Raw genomic sequence first — 20,134 nt, 5'->3', positions numbered from 1 at the left:
CCTCCAGAAACTGAGTATAGAGGGAACATACCTCAACACAATAAAGGTCATGTATGAGAAACCCACAACTAACAACATACTCAGTGGTGAAAAGCTGAAAGCATTTCATCTAAGATCAGGAAAAAGACAAGGATGCCCACCCAATCTTGTCAGTTTTACTCAATATAATATTGGAAGTCCCAGCAGCAGCAATCAGACAAGAAAAAATGCATATAAACGGTATCCAAATTGGAAGGGAAGAAGTAAAACTGTCACTGTTTGTATGTGACACGATACTATACATAGAAAATAAGGAAGCTGCCACCAAAAAACTGCTAGAGCTCATCAATGAATTAGGTAAATTTGCAGGAGACAAAATTAACATACAGAAGTCTGTTGCATTTCTATACACTAGTAACAAACTATCAGAAATAGAAATTAAGGAAACAATCCCATTTACGATCGCATCACAAAGAACAAAATACCTAGGAATAAACCTACCTAAGGAGGTAAAGACCTGTACTTGGGAAACTATAAGACACTGATGAAAGAAATCGAAGACAACACAAACAGACAGAAAGATATACCATGTACTTGGATTGGAAGAATATTGTTAAAATGACCATACTACCCAATGCAATAAACAGATTCAATGCATCCTTATCAAAAGTCCAATGCTATTTTTCCCCGAACTAGAACAAATAATTTTAAACTTTGTGTGGAAACATAAAAGACATGGAATAGTTAAAACAATCTTGAGAAAGATGAACACAGCTGTAGGAATCAGGCTCCCTGACTTCAGATAATACTACAAAGCTGCATTAATCAAAACAGTACAGTACTGGCATAAAAACAAACACATATTTCAACAGAATAGAATAGAGAGCCCAGAAAGAAACCCAAGCACTTATGGTCAATTAATCTATGACAGCAGAGGCAAAAATATACAATGGAGAAAAGACATTCTGAATAATAAGTGGTGCTGGGAAAACTGGACAGCTACATGTAAAAGAATGAAATAGAACATTCTTTAACACCACATACAAAAATAAACTAAAAATGGATTAAAGTTCAAATGAAGAACAGAAGCCATAAAACTCCTGGAGGAAAACATAAGCAGAACACAATTTGACATAATCTGTACCAATATTTTATTTAGATCTGTTGCCTAAAGCAAAGGAAATAAAAGCAAATATCAACAAATCGGTCCAAAATAAACTTAAAAGCTTTTGCACAGCAAAGGAAACTATCAATAAAACAAAAAGACAATCTACTGAATGAGAGAAAATATTTGCAAATGATATGACCAATAAGGAGTTAATACCCCACACATATAAGCAGCTCATACAATTCAGTGTCAAAAAAAAAAAAAAAAGAATCCAACAAACAACTCAACTTAAAAATGGGCAGAAGATCTGAACAGACATTTTTCCAAAGAGAAAATGCAGATGAAAAGATGCTCAAAATCACTAATCAGAGAAGTGCAAATCAAAACCATAATATCACCTCACATCTGTCAGAATGGCTATCATCAAAAAATCACAAATAACAAATGTTGGCAAGGATGTGGAGAAAAGGGAACCCTCATATACTGTTGGTGGGAATTGAAATTGGTACAGCCACTGTGGAAAACAGTACGGAAGTTCTTCAACAAACTAAAAATAGAACTACAATATGATCCAGCAATTCCACTCCTGGGTAAATATCTGAAGAAAACAAAAACACTAATTCTAAAAGATACATGCAATCCAGTGTTCATAGAAGCATTATTTACAACTGCCAAGGTGGAAAGCAACCTAAGTGTTCATCAACAGATGAACTGGAGGGAGGGTATAGCTCAAGTGGTAAAGTACATGCTTAGCATATACAAGGTCCTGGGTTCAAACCCCAGCAACTCCTCTAAAAATAAAACAATAAGTAAATCCAACTACCTTCCCCCCCAACAACAAAAATTGTGACTCTCTATATTCTACACCTGTAACATATACAATATTGTGCAAATGCAAAAGTAAGTGATACAAGAGCAAACCTGAAGTTTAAGACTTTGAGGCCATGTGAGAATGGAAACTAATACAATATTGTAAATCAACTATATTTCAATTTTTAAAAATGGAAAATTGCAAAAAAGAAGTATACCTTCCAATGGTAGAAAAGAAAAAAGAATTAGTATTCATGTTATGTCTTTCATGCAGAAGTCATATGCTTATAGAGGCATTAAGCTCCTCATATTGAAATCTGTACCCTAAAAAAGGTAGTTCTGGGGCTGAGATTCACAGACCACCAGAAGTGAGAAGGCCAATATAGGGCTGAGTCAGCCAACATTGAACACAGTCCATGAGCAAGATCTACTCTTCCTCCCTGCAACCAGGGCAGACACTGGGAGCAGGTCCCTGTCCTCCCTCCCCTGAGCACAGAAGGAACTGAAGGTTCACTAACAAGACCAGAAAAGGCATATGACATAGAGACTATGTGACGCCTCACATCTAACCCATGTCCCACCCTCCCCACCCAGGACCATAGATGAGCAGAGGAGGCCCAAGCATGACAGCCCAGTTCACGGACACTAGACAAAGGGCTGCATGTGGTTGCTACTTCTCTACTCATTTGTAAACATCTATCAATAATACCATTTGTCATTCTCTACTCACTTGTAAATATCAGTAATACCATTTGTCATTCTCTACTCATTTGTAAATATCAATAATACCATTTCATTCGATACTCATTTGTAAATATCTCTCAATAATACCATTTGTCATTCTCTACTCATTTGTAAATATCTCTCAATAATACCATTTGTCATTCTCTACTCATTTCTAAATATCAATAATACCATTTCATTCGATACTCATTTGTAAATATCTCTCAATAATACCATTTGTCATTCTCTACTCATTTGTAAACATCTACCAATAATACCATTTGTCATTCTCTACTCATTTGTAAACATCTACCAATAAATAATATAAATAATCCCACACCTACAAAATTGTCAGTTGGAAATGACAATTTTAGAAGTTGCTAGTCATCTAATCCTAGACAAAGTCAAACTGCATTTGAAGGAGAATTGATCCCACCAGTGCGCCCCATCCGATGGGCTTCTTCCTCTTCCCCCTTTGTATTTCTACTCATTTTATGCTTGCCTGCTCTCATTTAGGGAACCCATGTAGTCAACTCAGTTAAGTACATTTCCAAAAGCTTTTCCATGGCCATATAAATATTCACCAAAATATAAAAATAGAAAGATGTACATCACGTAATATTAAGCCATGGATGGATCCGACAATACCTAAAACAGAAGTAAAAAGTGTAATTCTATTAGGATGACAAAGTGCCCTGGACTGAATGACATCCTAAATCAACTCTTCGTATATATACAAACATAAATATCTATTAATAACTCAAATGCCATTTATCAATAACGTTTCATAAAAATTACTCCCATCTTATCAAAACTTTCCAGAACTTTTAAATCTGTTGTATATATCAGATGGTAGGCTTCCTTCAAGTATTGGTCAAGTACCGGCTGTTTGTTTCACGTTGATATTCAATCATGCTTTTACATTCTTTTACATTCAGGACACAGCAGAGCCTGCTTCACCTACTTCATAGACAAACTTTCCTGAGCCCACCAGGCAGTTCTGGATTTTCTCCTTTGCACATCTTTGCCCCAGTGTTTCTAAGGCGTCCAGCAGAGTGTTGATGGAGGCTTCCCGCCCCTTGCTGCTGAGCCAGGCCTCCAGCATTTGATACAAGGCATCCCGCGGGGCCCAGGCTTTGCCTCTGGCCATAAGAATCTCATTTTGTGTCAGGCCCATCTGCCTCATGAGCGCATCCCAGGAATCATAGGGCACGACGGTTGCAAAGTAATCGAAGAACATCCTCAGGCCTGGGTTGGGGGAAAGTCACAGAGGCAGTCAGGTGAGCTGGGACGGGATTCAGAAAGGGCAGAGGACCCTCCAGGAGGCCTAGACCCCAGGCTGGGACCCAAGGAGCTCCCCCTTCTGGTGAACCTGCTGCTCTGCGTCTCTGACCTGCTTCCCATCAGCAGAGAATCAGGCCACACTGCAGGGGCCTCACCTGTACCCAAGGCACTGCAGGGAGTCAAGGTCACCAGAGAATCCTGCCCTAAGGGAGGAACAAGGGCCCTGCTGGGAAGGGGGACAGAAGTCACAGAGGGAGAAGGCAGATTGTGTAGGAGACAGAGGGTGCCACAGACCAGACTGTGGGGCAACAGACCTCAGAGGAGGGCACCTGCCCTTCTCATGAGAGTAAGGGCTCCCGGCTGCCGCATCTGCTCTGTGGACAGAGCAAGGGCCTGGCGGTGGGAAGGTCTCTGGCCTCACACCCAGCTCGGCCTCACTGACTGACGCTGTGGGAGAGCTAGATGGGGACGAACAGACTCTGAGCAAGAATTTAACCCGTAAGATGGAGCCAACACCAAGCACGTCATAGGAGTGTACCGGGGATTCAGTGCAATGTGGGTGAAATGCAGTGCACACCACTGTCCATTGGTACATAAGGTGGGCACTGAATACAAGTTTATATTCTCTAACAGCTGCACTGAAAAAAGTAATATTAAATTCTAATTTTCATAAAATATGAATTCAATATATTCTAAAAATGTTCACTTCAATATGTAATCAGTATACAAAAAGTTGTTATTGAGACCTATTACATTTCTTTTTTTTTTTTTTTTTTACCAATTCTTTGAAATACAGTATCTAGTTATATGACAGCTCATCGAATTTGGCCTAGCCACAGGTCAGGTGCTCCACAGTCCCCTGGGGCCAGTGGGTGCCCTGCTGGGCAGCACAGTCCCTTAGGTGCCTCAGTGTGGGCGAACCTGGCCCGAGCAGCAAGGGAGAAGGGAGAAAAAGGGAAGGACTGGGAGGCGTTACAGGACAGAGGGGTGCAGAGGAGGGGAGAGATGGATTTAGAGTTCTGATGGTCCAGGAACAAGCTATCCCCTGCTGTGAGTTGCCCTAACAGCTATGGAGACGGCAGTTAGGACACTGTCCCTTCTCCCTCCATTCCTGCTCCACTGCCCTGAAAAAAAATACTCACCTTCAATGGAGTCCACATCATTTGCTGGAACAAGCATCCTCCTTCTCATCTGAGACTCTTTCGCTCCGGCTGCTTCCTGTAAAATACAGTGGAGAACAGCCTTGGTCTTAGTCAGGGGTCCTGGATTTCAGAACTGAGCCCATTAACCAGCCCACTGTCTGACCTGGGCAGCCACCTTCCCTCCTGGGTCCCTATAGAGATGAAGGAACCTCCCACCCTGAACAGTTCACAGGCTCCTATCCTCATGGAAGGAAATTTTCCCTGCAGTAATGCTCACTTCTTAATTGTCTGCTCAGCTTTGACAATTCTATACAGCTGAGTAAACATAATCCATCCAAGACAAGGAATGTTCCTCCTCTAAACCTTGTCCCTTCTGGCCCTTCTAGTCCTTTCCCACCCACTGCATCAGGAGATAAGCACTCCCTCCCAGGCTTTACGTGACTCAGATGAAGAGTATTTACAAAGGCACTTTGGAAAATCTGAAGTAAGTGTTTATTCCGTGTATGTGAAGGTGCTTTGGTCAATGGCAATGTATCATATCGGTAGTGTAAATAAGGGAATGACAGCATCTGATGGTCTCCATGGAGACTGGAAAGGCATTCTGTAGAATTAAAGATGAATTCTGACTTTTACAAAATACCTAAAAATAGGAGGCTGCATCCATAATGATAAAATTTTTTAAATGAAAACAAGCATCAACATGGTTCCTAATGGTGCAATACTGTAGGCGTTCACAACGAAATCAAACGAACACTAAAATATCTGCCTTCTCTAAGCATCTTTGAACATTATAAGTTCTGGACCATGCAGCCAGCAAGATGTAAAGCAAAAATAAGGCAGGAATAGTGGAGGGGACAGAAACTATAATTATTTTAATATGAATGTATATTTAAAAACTCTAAGGTTTAAGCTACAATATTTAAAAATGAATGCATGCCTTAATGAATGTTAAAAAACATATCAGAAACAATATATTAGAAAATGGCATTATAGGAGGAGCTAACCATTAAAAGTAACAAGACATGTGAGATAGAAAGAAACATGTTTGACAAAAAATAGGCATAATTTATCTGAAGAACTCAAATCTTAACTGAGTCACAATAAAAAACCTTTGAGTTGAAATGCTATTTCCTTTTTAAAAACTATTTTTATTGAGTTATACTTGATTTACAGTATTAAATTAGTCTCAGGTGGACAACATAGTGATTCAAAATTTTTATAGATTATTCTCCATTTAAATTTATTATAAATTATAGAATAGCCAAAGCATTACTGAAGAGAAAGAAAGAGGCTGAAGGAATAACTCTCCCAGACTTCAGACAATACTATAGAGCTACAGTCATCAAGACAGCATGGTCTTGGTACAAAAACAGTCATATAGACCAATGGAACAGAATAGAGAGCCCAGAAATGAACCCACAAACTTTTGGTCAACTAACCTTCAACAAAGGAGGCAAGATTATACAATGGAATAAAGACAGTCTCTTCCGCAAATGGTGTTGGGAAAACTGGACAGCAGCATGTAAAGCAATGAAGCTAGAACACTCCCTTACACCATACACAAAATTAAAGTTATTATAAAATATTGTTCTATATTCCTGTGGTATACAATCTTTTTTTGTAAAGATTTATTTTGTACATAGTAGCTTGTATGTCTTAATCCCGTACCCCTGTTTTGCCCTTCCCACCTTCCCCTTCCCTCCTGGTAACCACCAGCTTGTTCTCTGTATCTGTGAGTCTCTTTCTGTTTTGTTACATGTATGTTTTTTATTTTTTAGATTCCACATAGAAGTGATAACATACAGTATTTATCTTTCTCTGTCGGATGATTCACTAAGTGAATACCCTCCAAGTCCATCTGTGTTGCTGCAAATAGCAAAACTTGATTCTTTTTTATGGCTGAGTAGTATTACATTCTATATATATACACACTACATCTGCTTTATCCGTTCAACTGTTGATTCCTTTCTACTTAGATTGCTTTCCATCTTGGCAATTGTGAATAATGCTGCTATGAACACTGGAGTACGTGTATCCTTTAGAATTAGTGTTTTTGTTTTCTTCAGATATTTACCCAGGAGTGGAATTGCTGGATCATATTGTAGTTCTAATTTTAGTTTGTTGAGGAACCTCCATACTCTTTTCCACAGTGGCTGCACCAATTTCCATTCCCACCAACAGTACATGAGGGTTCCCTTTTCTCCACATCCTTGCCAACATTTGCTATTTGTGATTTTTTGATGATAGCCATTCTGATAGATGTGAGGTGATATTATGGTTTTGATTTGCGTTTCTCTGATTAGTGATTTTGAGCATCTTTTCATCTGCATTTTCTCTTTGGAAAAATGTCTATTCAGACCTTCTGCCCATTTTTAAATTGAGGTGTTTGTTGGTTTTTTTTTTTTCTTCTGATACTGAATTGCATGAGCTGCTTGTATGTGTGGGGTATTAACTCCTTATTGGTCATATCACTTGCAAATATTTTTTCCCACTCAGTAGGTTGTCTTTTTGTTTTATTGGTGGTTTCTTTTGCTGTGCAAAAGCTTTTAAATTTAATTTGGACCTATTTTTTGATATTTGGGGAGGTAATTAGGTTTATTTATTTTTAGAGTAGGTAGTGGGGATCGAACCCAGGACCTTGTGTATGCTAAGCAGGCATTCTACCACTAAGCTATACCCTCCCCTCTTATGATCAGCTATTTGGACTAAGATTTGTTTTCATACATGTTCAATAAATTTAATACTATTATTACTATGGGGAATGGCTTACTATGTTATTTCAGAACTATGCAGTGGAATATTATGCAGCCCTCAATAAATCATTCAACAAATATGCGAGTGCCCACTGCCTGTTCTAGACTGAGGATAAAGTGAGAACTGGACAGATAAAAAATAGGGTTACGTTGTATAGAGCTGACAGTCTACCACAGCAGAGGTGGGCTCCCTTCCCCCTTCAGGACCCTGATTTCTTTCCCTCCATCACCAATTCCCCATGGGATAGGAGATCTGACCGGCATCGGCCTTTCCCTCTATCTCCCACACTCCCAGGCAAGCAGGGGGGCCGTCACATACTCACCAGCAGACGCTCTGCTTCCCCTGGGGACTGCACCATAACACATGTCAGGTTGGCCTGCTCTTGATCTTCTGTCTCCTGCTCAGAGACCAGAGTGGACAGTGATTCTCTGTTGATCAGCATGTTGTTGCGAGCATTGTCTAGAGGCTCAGGCCCTCTTGGGGGATGTGAGCGCCAGAAAAAGACCTTGGGAAGGCAAAGAGCTGACTCAGGAGTCCATACCACACACCCATCCAGGGTCATGGGGAACATGGTGTACCTCTCATGCTGTATCCCTCCCCCAGGTGGGCACAGACAGCACACTCAGGAATCTACTGCTGGTACCAGGACCCTGGTGCTGTGCTAAGCGGGGTTTAGCACCCCTGCCTGACACCCCCATGCCCCAGGGTCCAGGGTTATGGGTACGGGTGTCCCACAGGCAGTAAGAAGGACAGGGCTGGCACTGCCAAAAAGCCTATGGGCTGCTCAAATGGACTAGTTGCTCTCCTACAGTCAGCCCAGAGTCCCCAGGCCACTTAGAGAGCCAGGAGCCACAGCACAGCACAGAATGGGAACCGTGTCCACCCAGGGCCTTGTTTTGGATGGGAAGCAGTATCTGAGGGCCTGATATCACCAGGTCCTGGAGAAACCAACTCACTTTTTCCATGCACTTGGGGTTCACTCCACAACCTAGATGAGAAGAGAAACCAACTCACTTTTTCCATGCACTTGTGGTCCACTCCACAAACTTAGCAGTGTGAAGGCCCTCTTACAGAACCTCCCTCCCCAGGGACAGTGCCAGGGACAGGATGTGGGCTATGGCTCAGACAATGAACAAGGAGCCCCAGACCTGGTGACAAGGAGGGGTCCATTCCAACTCTGGGGAACCCCCAGGGAGGGAGAAGAGAAGGGGCAGAAAGGAGTTAAATAAAACACATGTAAAATCTCTGTTGGATTCAGCTGAACAAAGCTGTAGAAGCCCTCCTGACCCTCTCCTCCTGACTCCTGTCACCCAGTCATGGTGCTCACCTCTCTGCCCTGGCTGGGGGCCCTGAAGACATTAAGAACTGGCCGTGACCCCCTGGACTTGGCCAGGAGGACGGGGGACCCAGCAGCCAAGATGGGGGACTGATGTGATCCTGGCACCCACAGGAGCAGGTGAGGTGGGAGGTGGACGGGTATCACAGGGAACAAGATCAGAGCCAGGCCAGGAAGAACGGGAGGACTGGGGAGATGAAAGAGGGGGCCAGGGTCTCCCGTTCCTTCCGGGTACTACACCTTGAGGGATGAACTTCCGGAAACAATATGCAGCCATCAGCACCAGCACCAGCACCAGCAGGGCAAAGGCAGTTTCAATTCCAGGCACCAGCTGTGAATTGCCTGAAGAGGGAGAAGGAGTGGTGGGCGGTCCCGGGCTCATGGTCTTTGGCTTTCCAGGAACCAGGGCCTCCCCATTGGCCTGGGTACCTAATTTTTGGTCCACACACTGGAGGTCACTCCAGGGCGTACAGCGCTTGGCCACAATCATTCCATCGGGGCACCTAGGTACAGACACAGGGAGGACATGGAGGGGCTCTGTCAGGGAAAGCTGGCCAGATGGGGACAAACAGGGAGCAAACTCCCACCCAGTGTCCCCTGACAAGACAGTGGAGGAGGGACAGGCTTCTCCTGTCTGCAGGGTCGGGTCCCTCACTCCCCCGTGTTGGGTGGGAGAAGGATCTGGGCTTGCGCACTTCTGCTCTGAGGGCTCCGGCTGAGTGTGCTGAGCTGCCCCTTCAGGAGCTGGGTCTTCTCTGCAAGGCCTGCACTGGACCTCCCTGGGCTGCAGGGGGAGCCCGGGTGAGGGGCCTAATACAGGTCAAGGGTCAGAAGGGTTTGGGCACAGGCTGAGCCTCATCCTCCAGTCCAGCTTTAACACAAGGACCCTCTTGTCCTCCACCTTTGACTCTTCCTACCAATCACAGCCAACACTGGAGCGTCACAGAAGACCTAACTCCTACCGGTCCCTAAATCTCCAAATAGGAAAGATTCAGGTCTTATTGAGGGAACAAGGGCTGGATGTGAGGTCAGCTGAGTGGCCCAGGGCTTTCTGGGAACCTTGAAGGAGCTACATGCTGGGTCTCATCTGACTTGGTTGTGGCTACATTTGTCTTCATGTGTCCTTTCCTGCATGTAAAAAATACTAAAACATCCATTTATGAATGAACGGTTATACAGATGAATATAAGCCTGGCTGCATTCTGCTCATTTTTTCCCTCTCGTATAAAAAGAAACTAAAACTTTTCATGGGCCATTGACAGCATCATGGACCCTAAGCAATGGCACACTGTACCCGATAGAAAAGTCAACCTGGCCAAAGGGAAACCCACTTGAGAAGGTGTGGGAAGGTGTAGGGGGCAGTGCGGGGATCAGCAGATGGACGAGGAGGGGCTGCTGTAGGCTCAGGAGACCCCGCAGGCACAGGGAAGCCCCAAGGCTCCCACATCTCACCCGGTGCTGCACTTCTGGCAGAACTCAGGGGAGTCTTCTCCATGGAAAGTGCCAGCTCTGCACTGACACTGTGTGTCCTTAGTTATGGTACAAGGAGTACTCTCTTCTTCACCTGAAGACAAAGGATAAGGTTTGGGGATATGTTTCCCCTGCGTGACCCTCAGCCGTTCTTCACCAACCAAACACCCACCCGCTCAGCTCTCATCAGTCCAGTGTAGCTTTCAGGGTCAAATTCGGCAGCTACACATGAGGGGCACATAAAGGACAGCCACTGCTCACCTGTCACCAATACTCAGAGGCATAAAAAAAGGACCATGGTACATTATTTAATGCATTAGGACAGGGAGGGAAATCTTTTAGCTCACAGGTCGGTAGGAAAGGTGGGGGATAATCTGAGAGACCCTCGATGGAGAGGAACCCGAGGGTCACCTCCCAAAACATAGCTCTGCTGGAGAGGCCGAGGGGCCCAAATTTGTGAAGGCTTAGAGAGGCCGAGCCCCTGCCAGGAGCACAGAGCACAGGACTAACAGGGGCCTGGCCCAGGACCAGACCCACGTCACAGCTCAAACCTAGCACTTTTCCACTTGGCCAGGCCTCGTCTTATGCTGTAACTATACAGATACCACCCCTCCCCCATCAAGGGGCAGATCATTTTCCCACCACTTTCATCTGCTGATTTAAAAGATTTACCTGCTGTATGGCATGTGGTGTAAAAATAATTTGTTTTTATTTTATTGGCCTAAGACATAATCATAAAACAGGGTATGATGAAGCCCAGGAAGGACGGGAACCGGAATCCAGGTGTCCCGATCCCATGTTGGATACAATTCCCACACCATCACTCCTGCACTGGGTCCCATGTTCCATACCTGATTTACAGGTTGTACACGGTAAGCAGGAAGGGAGCACATTCCAGTGAGTGGTAAACTCCACTCCATTTGCACAGGGTGTACAATTGTTTCCATCTGCTGATACATGGTATCCTGAAAAGGGAGAGAAAATCTGGTGAATGAATCCCTACAGGATTCCCAGAGGCAGGCAGTGGTGACTGGGGGGCTCCTCTTTTGGCCATGAGTGGAACCCAAATGGGGAAATTCATTCTACCTGTTGTCGGTCAGTTGATCAATTCTGCATCTACTATACACCCTTGACTAGCATTGCAACAGAAATATATTACAAGTCAGAAAGACTTAGAAGAGCTGAAGGAAGGAGGTCCAATTAATTTTAATAATGTATTTAAATCAATATATTCAAATATGTATGTATATGCATGACTGGGACATTGTGCTGTACACCAGAAACTGACACATTGTAACTGACTGTACTTCAATTACAAAAATCAATATATTCAAAATAATATCAGTTAAGCTCATAATAAGCATAAGACATTCAGATGCTTTACATTAGTTTTTCAAAGTACGTCTTAGAATCCTGGGAATATTTCTGCCTTCCATCACTCAGTATCTGGAGGGGCCATATGTCAAGTGCTCAATAGTCACATGGACATAGTGACTACAAAACTGGACAGTGTCACCAGGTCCCTGGAGAGTCACAGAAGAAAGTCCTAATCCTTGCCCTCAACGAGCTCCAGGTCAATGGAACACACAAGATCGGAAATAATGAGACAATCACAGACAAGCCTTCAATTAAAGCTCTTGCTACGCTCCTGGTAAATGGAAGGAAAAATGGTTCCTGTATGTTGAGTCAAAGAATAACCCTAAGTAAAGGTGGCTTTGCCCTGGGAAAAAGAGGTATTTTCCAGGCACTGGCCTGAGAACTTGCAGGAGCTGTCATTACCTGGGAGCCCATGTCCTGAGTCATACAAAGATTGTGTTTGGTTTATTTCACTTAGCACAGTGTTTTTGAGGTTCAGCCATGCTGCAATGTGTCAGAATTTCACTCTTTTTTAAAAAAGGCTAAATAATAATCCCTTGCATGTATATAAGACATTTCGTTTATCTATTCACGCATCAGTGGACACTTGGGCTGCTTCCACTTCTTGGCTATGGTAAATAACTTTGCTATGAATAAAGGTGTGCAAATATTTCTTTGAGACCTTGCTTTCAATCCGTTTAGATATATACCCAGAAGCAGGATTGCTAAATCATACGGTATTTCTATTTTTTAGTATCTTTGAGGCACCATCATACTGTTTTTCCACAGCAGCTGCATCATTTTACAATCTCACCAACAGCACACAACGGTTCCAATTCTGCACATCGTCACCAACCTTTATTTTCTGTATTATTGATAGTGCCATCAAATGGGTACGAGGTAGTATCTCATCATGGTTTTATTTTTAGTCTGCATTTTTCTGATGGTTAGTGATCTTGAGCATCTTTTCATATGGTTCCTGGCCATTTGTATATCATCTGTGGAGAAATGTCTATTCAAGTCGGTTACCCGTTTTTAAGTTGGGATGTCCGTCTTTTGTTGTTGAGCTGTAGGATTGATTTATATATTCTAGGTATCAAACCTTATCAGTTACTTGATTCACCAATATTTTCTCACATTCTGTTGATCGTTTCTTTTGCTGCAGAGATTTAAATTTTGATGTAGTTCGATATACCTTTTTTTTTTTTTGCTTTAAATATGACACTATGCTTTAGTGTCATATTTTTAAAAACCCATTGCCAAGCCTAAGGCCATCAAGAACTGCCCGTCTATTTTCTTCTAAAAGTTTTATAGTTTCAATACTTACATTTTTGATTTGAATCATTTTCAGTTACTTTTTGTATCTAGTGTAAGGTAACAGCCCAGCTGCATTCATTGCATGTTTGCTATCCAGTTTCTCCAGCACTGTTAGTTGAAGAGACTACTCTTTTCCCATTGAATGGTCTTGAATATCAAAACTCAATTGACCATAGATATAAGGGTTTATGTCCAGTCTCTTAATTCTATTCCACTGGTCTATATGTCTAATCATTATGCCAATACCACACAGCTTGGATTACTGTACTTGGAAATCAGGAAATATAAGTCTCTCAACTTTGTTTTTCTTTTTGAACATTGTTTTCGATACTGTGGGTCCCCTGGAATTTCATACAAATTTGAAGATGGTTTCTTTCATTTCTGAAATTACACCACTGAGATTTTGATAAAGAGTGCATTGAATGTGCATATTGTTCCAGGTGATACTGTCATTATAACAGCAATGTCTCACAACCTATGAAGATGGAAAGTCTTCCTGTTTAGGCCTTTTAAAATTTTTTCAGCAATATTTTGCAGTTTTCACTGTAAAAGTCTTATGCCTCCTTGTTACATTTAGTCTTATTCTTAAGTATTTTATCCTTTTTAGGCCATTGTAAATGGCATTGTTTTCTTAATTTCCCTTTGGAATTGTTTATTGGCAGTGCACAGAAATAGAACTGTTCTGTATGTGTTTATCTTATTAGTTGAAACAGGTTAGAATTCATTTGTCAGTTCTAACAGATTTTTGCAGGGAGGGACTCTCTCTGCTTCCTGGACCAAGATGTCTGTTTCCTTTTCTAGGTTAGGGAAGTTTTCAACTATTATGACTTTAAATACATTTTCTGCTCCTCTCTCTCTCTTTCTTGTCTCCTTCTGGGACCCCTACAGACTTCCAGTTGTGAAATAAAAGAGCAATTATGACATATTCAGTGTGGGGAATATAGTCAATAATTATGGAATACATTTGTATGGGGACAGATTTATGGTGATCTTTTTGAAATTCATAGAAATATCAAAATAACCATGTTATGTAACAAGAACCAACATAGTGTTGTGGGTCAATTATACTTCAAAATCAAACCAATAAAGTCAGAGGGAAAAAAATTAGAGTTATGGTTACTAGACGTGGCTGGTAGAGGAAGGGGAATTGGATGAAAGCAGTCGAAAGGTACAAAGTTCTACTTATATATCAAATAAGTACTAGGGATATAATATACAACATGATAAATATAATTAACACTGCTGTATGTTATATATGAAAGTCGTTAAGAGAGTAAATCCTAAGAGTTCTCATCACAAGGAAAAAATGTTTTTTCTACTCCCAATTTTTATCTATGTGCGATGATGAAAGTTCACTTACTGTGGTAGTCATTTCTTGATGTATGTAAACTTAAACAGTGATATCAATTATATCTCAATCATACTGAAAGAAAAAAATGAAGAACTCATTCCAAGACAAATGAATTCTTCAAAATAAAAAAAAAGAAGAAATTGGAAAGTGAAAAAAATGTTCTCCTGTCTCTTATAAAACTATTGTGACTTTAAATCTACTTTGTTCATAAGATAGCCATCCTACTTCTCTTTTGGTGCCATATCTTTTTCCATCCACTACTTTCGACCTCTTTGTGTCTCTGCATCACTAGATGGGCTGAAATGGCAAAACTGAGCAGGCAGAATAATATCAAAACTTAATGGACATGAAGATAAGGCTATTAAAATCATCCAGTCTGAGGAGCAGAAACAAGAAGAATGATTTAAAAAAAAATAGCGCCTGAGGGACCTGTGGGACACCACCAAGCGCACCCATGTGCACATCATGGAAGTCCCGGCACATTTTCCTTCAATTTGATACGAAATTCGTTCTGTGTATCCAAGGAACTCAATGAGCTCCCAAGCAGGATCAAATTTTAAAGAGATCCACCCAGAAACCTATAGTCAACAGGACAAAAGGCACATATGCAAGCAGAGAATCTTTAAAACAGCACCAAAGAGATGGATGTGCTGATGTCGCTCTCTCCCACGCCGGCCGCCCTAAGTCGCTCCAGACGAGGGACGACGTTCGCAGGCCTCTCTCCTCCCAGCCTTCCCGCTGGTGGTGGGTGGAAGGCAGGGGTGCGGAAACCCGCCCCACAGCGCTCTCCCGCCCTCTGCCTCACCGCGTCGGCGGGCCGGGGTCCTCTGACCCAGCGGACACGCTCGCTCGGCTCCTGTGTCTCGCGAGAGAACCCCCCCCCCCGCCGTGGGGGCTGGGGAAGCGCCCCGACGCCACCGCCCCTCCCGCGCCTTTGTCGCGCTAACGCGTCTCGCCAGACCCTCGGATGTTTCCTGGAGGCGCTCAGGGTCGTCCCTCGGGTGCCTGAGGCCGAGCGGTGGCCTCGTTTCCTGTTCCCAACAAGCCTGTGGGGAATCCGCTGCGGTGCTGCGCCTGTGAGCAGCTCTCCTGCGGGGTCGAGACGGTAAGGGAGGCAGGCCGGTCCCCCTTGTGGGGACAGGTGCCTCGACGTGGCCGTCCTCACTGCGTGCGGGGAGCGGGGGGCTGACTTGGCTGGGCGTGTGCCGTGCGTCCCCCCTCGCTGGGGTTGCACGCGGGCGTGTGGCGGGTCGGGCGATGCGAAGGGGGCGCTGTCAGACTTCTCAGGCACGCTCCCTCCTGAGGCAAACCGACGAGCCTGAGGGAGCGCAGGCTTTTCCCCGCCTTCATGGCGAACACTCCCGTTAGCCAGCGCAGGCACTGGCTTCTGAAGCGCCTCCATGGGCCCGGCGGGGAGACAGTGGGTGGGGGACGACGCGCCCTCGGTGAGAAAGCGTTCTCTAGCGACCCGAGAGGGAGCCTTGGCGTCCCAGACCCCCGAGCCGCCGCTCCGCAAAGCGCTCAGTTGCCACCGGTGCGACTGCCACCGCGTGTGGGCAGAACCCCTCGCCTTCGCGGGGCGGCTACGCGGCCCCAGCTGGCTGGCCCGGGGGAGGGTGCCGCGGGCTGGGCAGGCGTCCGGCGCGGGGCCGTGCGTGCGCCGTGCCCCCGTCGTGAGCCAAGGTGGCAGGACGCCTCGCCCCACTCCCTCGGCCCTGCGGCCGTGAGCAGTGGTCCCGCCTGCCCTCTTCCCCGGTCGGGCTGCCTCGCTCTCGAGCGTTTTCCCGGGAGGTGAGGCCCCGGGACGGACCACATCTTTCCGGATAGTTGTAGGTGGATGGATGGACGGATTAGGTAGACGGATCCTCTGTGGCTCGAGGGTGGTGGCTGAGGCCGGCGGTGTCCCAGGCCTCGCGGGAGCGCCCTCGTGTCTGTGGCGGTGGGATCCCATGCTTGTCTTCTTGATGGCCTGATAAAGCGTGAGCCCTCGGCAGCGCCAGCGCCAGGGCCGGCGCCAGCCTTGCGTCCTGGCCCTCTCCCTACGTGCGCGCCGCCCCTCCTGGTCAGTGCTTGCCCTCTCCCGCAGAACAGGTGATTGCTGACGCCTCTCCCGTTTGGGACCGAAAGGACCTCGCCTTGTGCGGGTGTCTCCCCGGATCGCCACGACCAGCGGCGGCCCCGGCGAAGCGCTCTCTGGCTAGATGGAGGGCTCGGCGCGGTAGTGGCGGAGGGTTGGGGGGTCGCGGTCTTCCATACGTGTGCGGGAGAGAGTTCTCGCAGGCCTGTCGCGACTCTGCTGTGTCAGCGATGGTCACGATCCCCGCGGGGGTGCCCTGGGGGCCGAGGAAGGTCGTCGGCATCTTAGGTGCTACGGGACCACCCTTGAGCTGGAGGCCTCTGGCGGTGAGACCTTGTGTCGTGCCCGGGCGGCCGGCTTGCGTCCGGGTTGTTTCCGCGACCCCCTCCGCCACCGCTTTTCCAGCCCCTGGACGCCAGCCGTGTCTCATTTCCCTTCTCTCCGTCTGTCTGTCCCGTTTGCAGATCCCAGGGCCGGGTCTCCGTGCGTCTTGTTTCTCCGGCCCAACGTGACCCACCTCCGTGTCTGTCACCGCCGTCTGACAGCAGGTGGCGTTGCGTGTGGGCGAAGGACCGCAGTCCCCCACAGCGCCTGGCTCAGGCGCGCTTGATGCTGACTGGCCTCAATGGCTGCGCCGCCCGTCGGCCCGGAACTGGCGGCCTGACCAGGTCGGGCTCCACGCGACTCCCGGGTGCCTGGCCTTGCTTTCTTGCGGTCATGGGTGCCAAGCGGGGGTACTCCCCAGCGCCCCTCCAAGCCTCCCTGGCACCGTCAGCGGTCCTCGCCTCTCGGATGAGGCGGGCCAAGGGGCCCGGGTGTTCGCCTCCCCCACTTCCGCGCGCCTGTGGGAACCGCGGCAGCGCTGCAAGCCAGGCACTGCGCTTCCTCGGGGGAACCTCAGCGGCTCTCCTGGTCTGGCTAGTGAGAGCGCACTCTCCTACCTAGTTGATCCTGCCAGTAGCACATGCTTGTCTCAAAGATTAAGCCAAACATGTCTATGTACGCAGGGCTGGTAAAGGGAAAGTGCAAGTGGCTCCTTAAATCAGTTATGGTTCCTTTGATCGCTCCCTCCTCTCCTACATAGATAAGTAGATAACTGCTAATTCTAGAGCGAATATATATGCGGAGGGCCTCCAACCCCCTTCGCTGGAGGGACCTGCCAGCATTTATTAGATCAAAACCAACTTGGCCAGCCTGGAGGGCAGGTGGGGAGGGGAAGAGGGTTTGGTGATTCTAGATAACCTCTGGCCTCTCAAACCCCACCCCACCGGTGGCTTCGACCCATTACAACATTGCCCTATTTAGGACTGAGTAGATAATGAATGGCCTACCATGGTGAGCACGGGTGATGGGAAATAAGGGTTTTATTTCAGAGAGAGAGTCTAAGAAAAGGCTACCACGTCTAAGGAAGGCAGCACATTACCCACTTCTGACTTACGAGGTAGTTACAAGAAAAAGTTAAAAGAAAAGAAAAAAAAAAAAAACCCGCACGTAAGCCATGATTCAACACATGCAAGGGGTTTCTCAATAACGTTATTAACTGCTTTCTCATTAGAAATCGTGGACACCAGAAGGCTGTGGAGGGACACAATTTTTAAGAATGAAGAAGAAATTAAGACATTCCCAGATAAACAAAGCTTATAGAGTACATTACTAGTAGACCTGCCCTATGAGGAGTACTAAAGGGAATCCTTCAGGTTGAAATGAAATGACATTAGGCAGTAGTTCAAAGCCATATGAAGAAATAAAGATTCTGGAAACCAAAAGAAAGATATTGCATACAGAAATAAAATATTGGAAATGGTAACTATATAGATACCAGTATATCTTAGTCTATTTCAGCTGCTCTCACAAAATATCATAGACTGGGTGGCTTAACAACAGACTTTAATGAACAGTTTGAGAGGCTGGGAAGTCCAACAACAAGGTGTTAGGAAGGTATGGAATGACCGTGGATAGTTGTAAGCTTAACCACTACAGCTGCAGCACAAACGTAGTTTCATTACTTAAGCAAATTTGCACATCCTCTGTTACGTGATACGCAGCTGGTGATGTGGCTAATGCTTTTTCCTCCGTATCTGTGAGTAGAGACCACCAGCCAGCAAGTCCAGCAATATACCTTCACTGTCCTACCTCTGAGGTACATCAACTATCCAGCCCTATGTCACAATACAGTTGACAAGATCTTGATGGCCTTTCCCTTCTACGAGGTATCACACTGGGTCATTACTTTGATGACTTCATGCTGATTGGACCGAGTGAGCAAGGAGTAGTAAGTACTTGAGATTTCCTGGTAAGACATTTGCATGTCAGAGAACAGGAAAAAAATCCAACAAAAATTCAGAGGCCTTCTACATCACTGAAATGTCTAGGGGCCCAATGGCATGTCGAGATATCCTTTCTAAGGCAAAGGATAAGATGTTGCATCTGGCTCCCCCTACAACCGAGAAAAAGGTACAGGGCCTAAGCCAGCCTGTTTCAGTTTTAGAGGCAACGTATTCCTCATTTTGATGTGTTATTCCCGCCCATTACTGAATGACCCAAAAAGCTGCTAATTGTGAGTGGTGCCCAGAAGAAGAGAAGGCTGTGCAACAGGTCCAGGCTGCTGTACTAGCTACTCTGCCGTTTGGCTCATCTGGTCCCAGCAGACCCAGGGGAGACTGACGTCTCAGCACAGATAGGGATGCTGTTAGGAGCTTTTCACAGGTCCCTACAGCTGAATCTCAGTGCAGGTTCTTAGAATTTTGGAGCAAGACCCTGCCATTCTCTGTAACAAACTACTCTCCTTTTGAGAGACAGATTTTGGCTAGCTACTGGGAATGAGTAGATAATGAATGGTTAACCATAAGCCACCAAGTTACCACGTGGCTTGCGCTGCCCGTCATGCACTAAGTGTTATCTGACCCACAAAGCCATAAAGTTGGGCACGCAAAGTAGCACCCCATTATTAAATGGAAGTGCCACGTACGAGAGTGGGCTCAAGCAGGCCTTCAAGTGAGTTACATGAAGAAGTGCCTGAATGCTCCCAAATTCCCATGGCCCTCACTCCTGGTTCGCCACCTTTTCTCCTGCAGCCTGTACCTATGGCCTCGTGGGGAGTTCCTTATCATGATAGCGTTAAATGTACCTTATCAGTAATAGTGTTAAATTTAAATACTTACAACTCTCCAATTAAAAGGCAGAGATGGTCAGGATGGAGAAAAACAAAAACAAAACCATAATCCTTCTACACACTGTCCATGAGTCTCCTGATTTATTTCATCAATACTGAAATATACTCTAAAAGCTCTATCTTGTGGAAACCTTAGTTAATAACATGGTATCATGATAACAGTTTATATCAATGATAAAAATGTGGTTATTTAATAATGGTGCTGGGGCAACTAAGAAGCTGCTCGGAAACAATGAAATGTCTTCCTTATTCTCT

The 20,134-nt window shown here is 45.4% G+C and overlaps 1 protein-coding gene across 2 annotated transcripts in view; it reads right to left on the bottom strand.

Moving 5' to 3' along the window:
* Positions 1–1,772: 1,772 nt before the first annotated feature.
* Positions 1,773–20,134, bottom strand: part of LOC116660778 (tumor necrosis factor receptor superfamily member 10A-like) — a 32,620-nt gene continuing 14,258 nt past the window's right edge. The window contains exons 3-10 of one of the 2 annotated variants that reach the window (XM_032470937.1): positions 11,458–11,571; positions 10,589–10,700; positions 9,566–9,639; positions 9,377–9,478; positions 8,757–8,788; positions 8,123–8,305; positions 5,047–5,122; positions 1,773–3,868 (exon numbers count right to left, since the gene is read on the bottom strand). In XM_032470937.1, coding sequence (XP_032326828.1) covers positions 3,555–3,868; positions 5,047–5,122; positions 8,123–8,305; positions 8,757–8,788; positions 9,377–9,478; positions 9,566–9,639; positions 10,589–10,700; positions 11,458–11,571 — 1,007 coding nt within the window. In that variant the 3' untranslated portion in view covers positions 1,773–3,554. Of the gene's footprint in view, positions 3,869–5,046; positions 5,123–8,122; positions 8,306–8,756; positions 8,789–9,376; positions 9,640–10,588; positions 10,701–11,457; positions 11,572–20,134 lie in introns of both variants that reach the window. The other variant, XM_032470936.1, reaches the window with a different exon arrangement.

This window comes from Camelus ferus, chromosome 31, assembly GCF_009834535.1.
Source record: "Camelus ferus isolate YT-003-E chromosome 31, BCGSAC_Cfer_1.0, whole genome shotgun sequence".
Lineage (NCBI taxonomy): Eukaryota > Metazoa > Chordata > Mammalia > Artiodactyla > Camelidae > Camelus > Camelus ferus.
The sequence above is the reverse complement of the archived record's forward strand: the minus strand, read 5'-3'. Positions and strand labels throughout refer to the sequence as shown.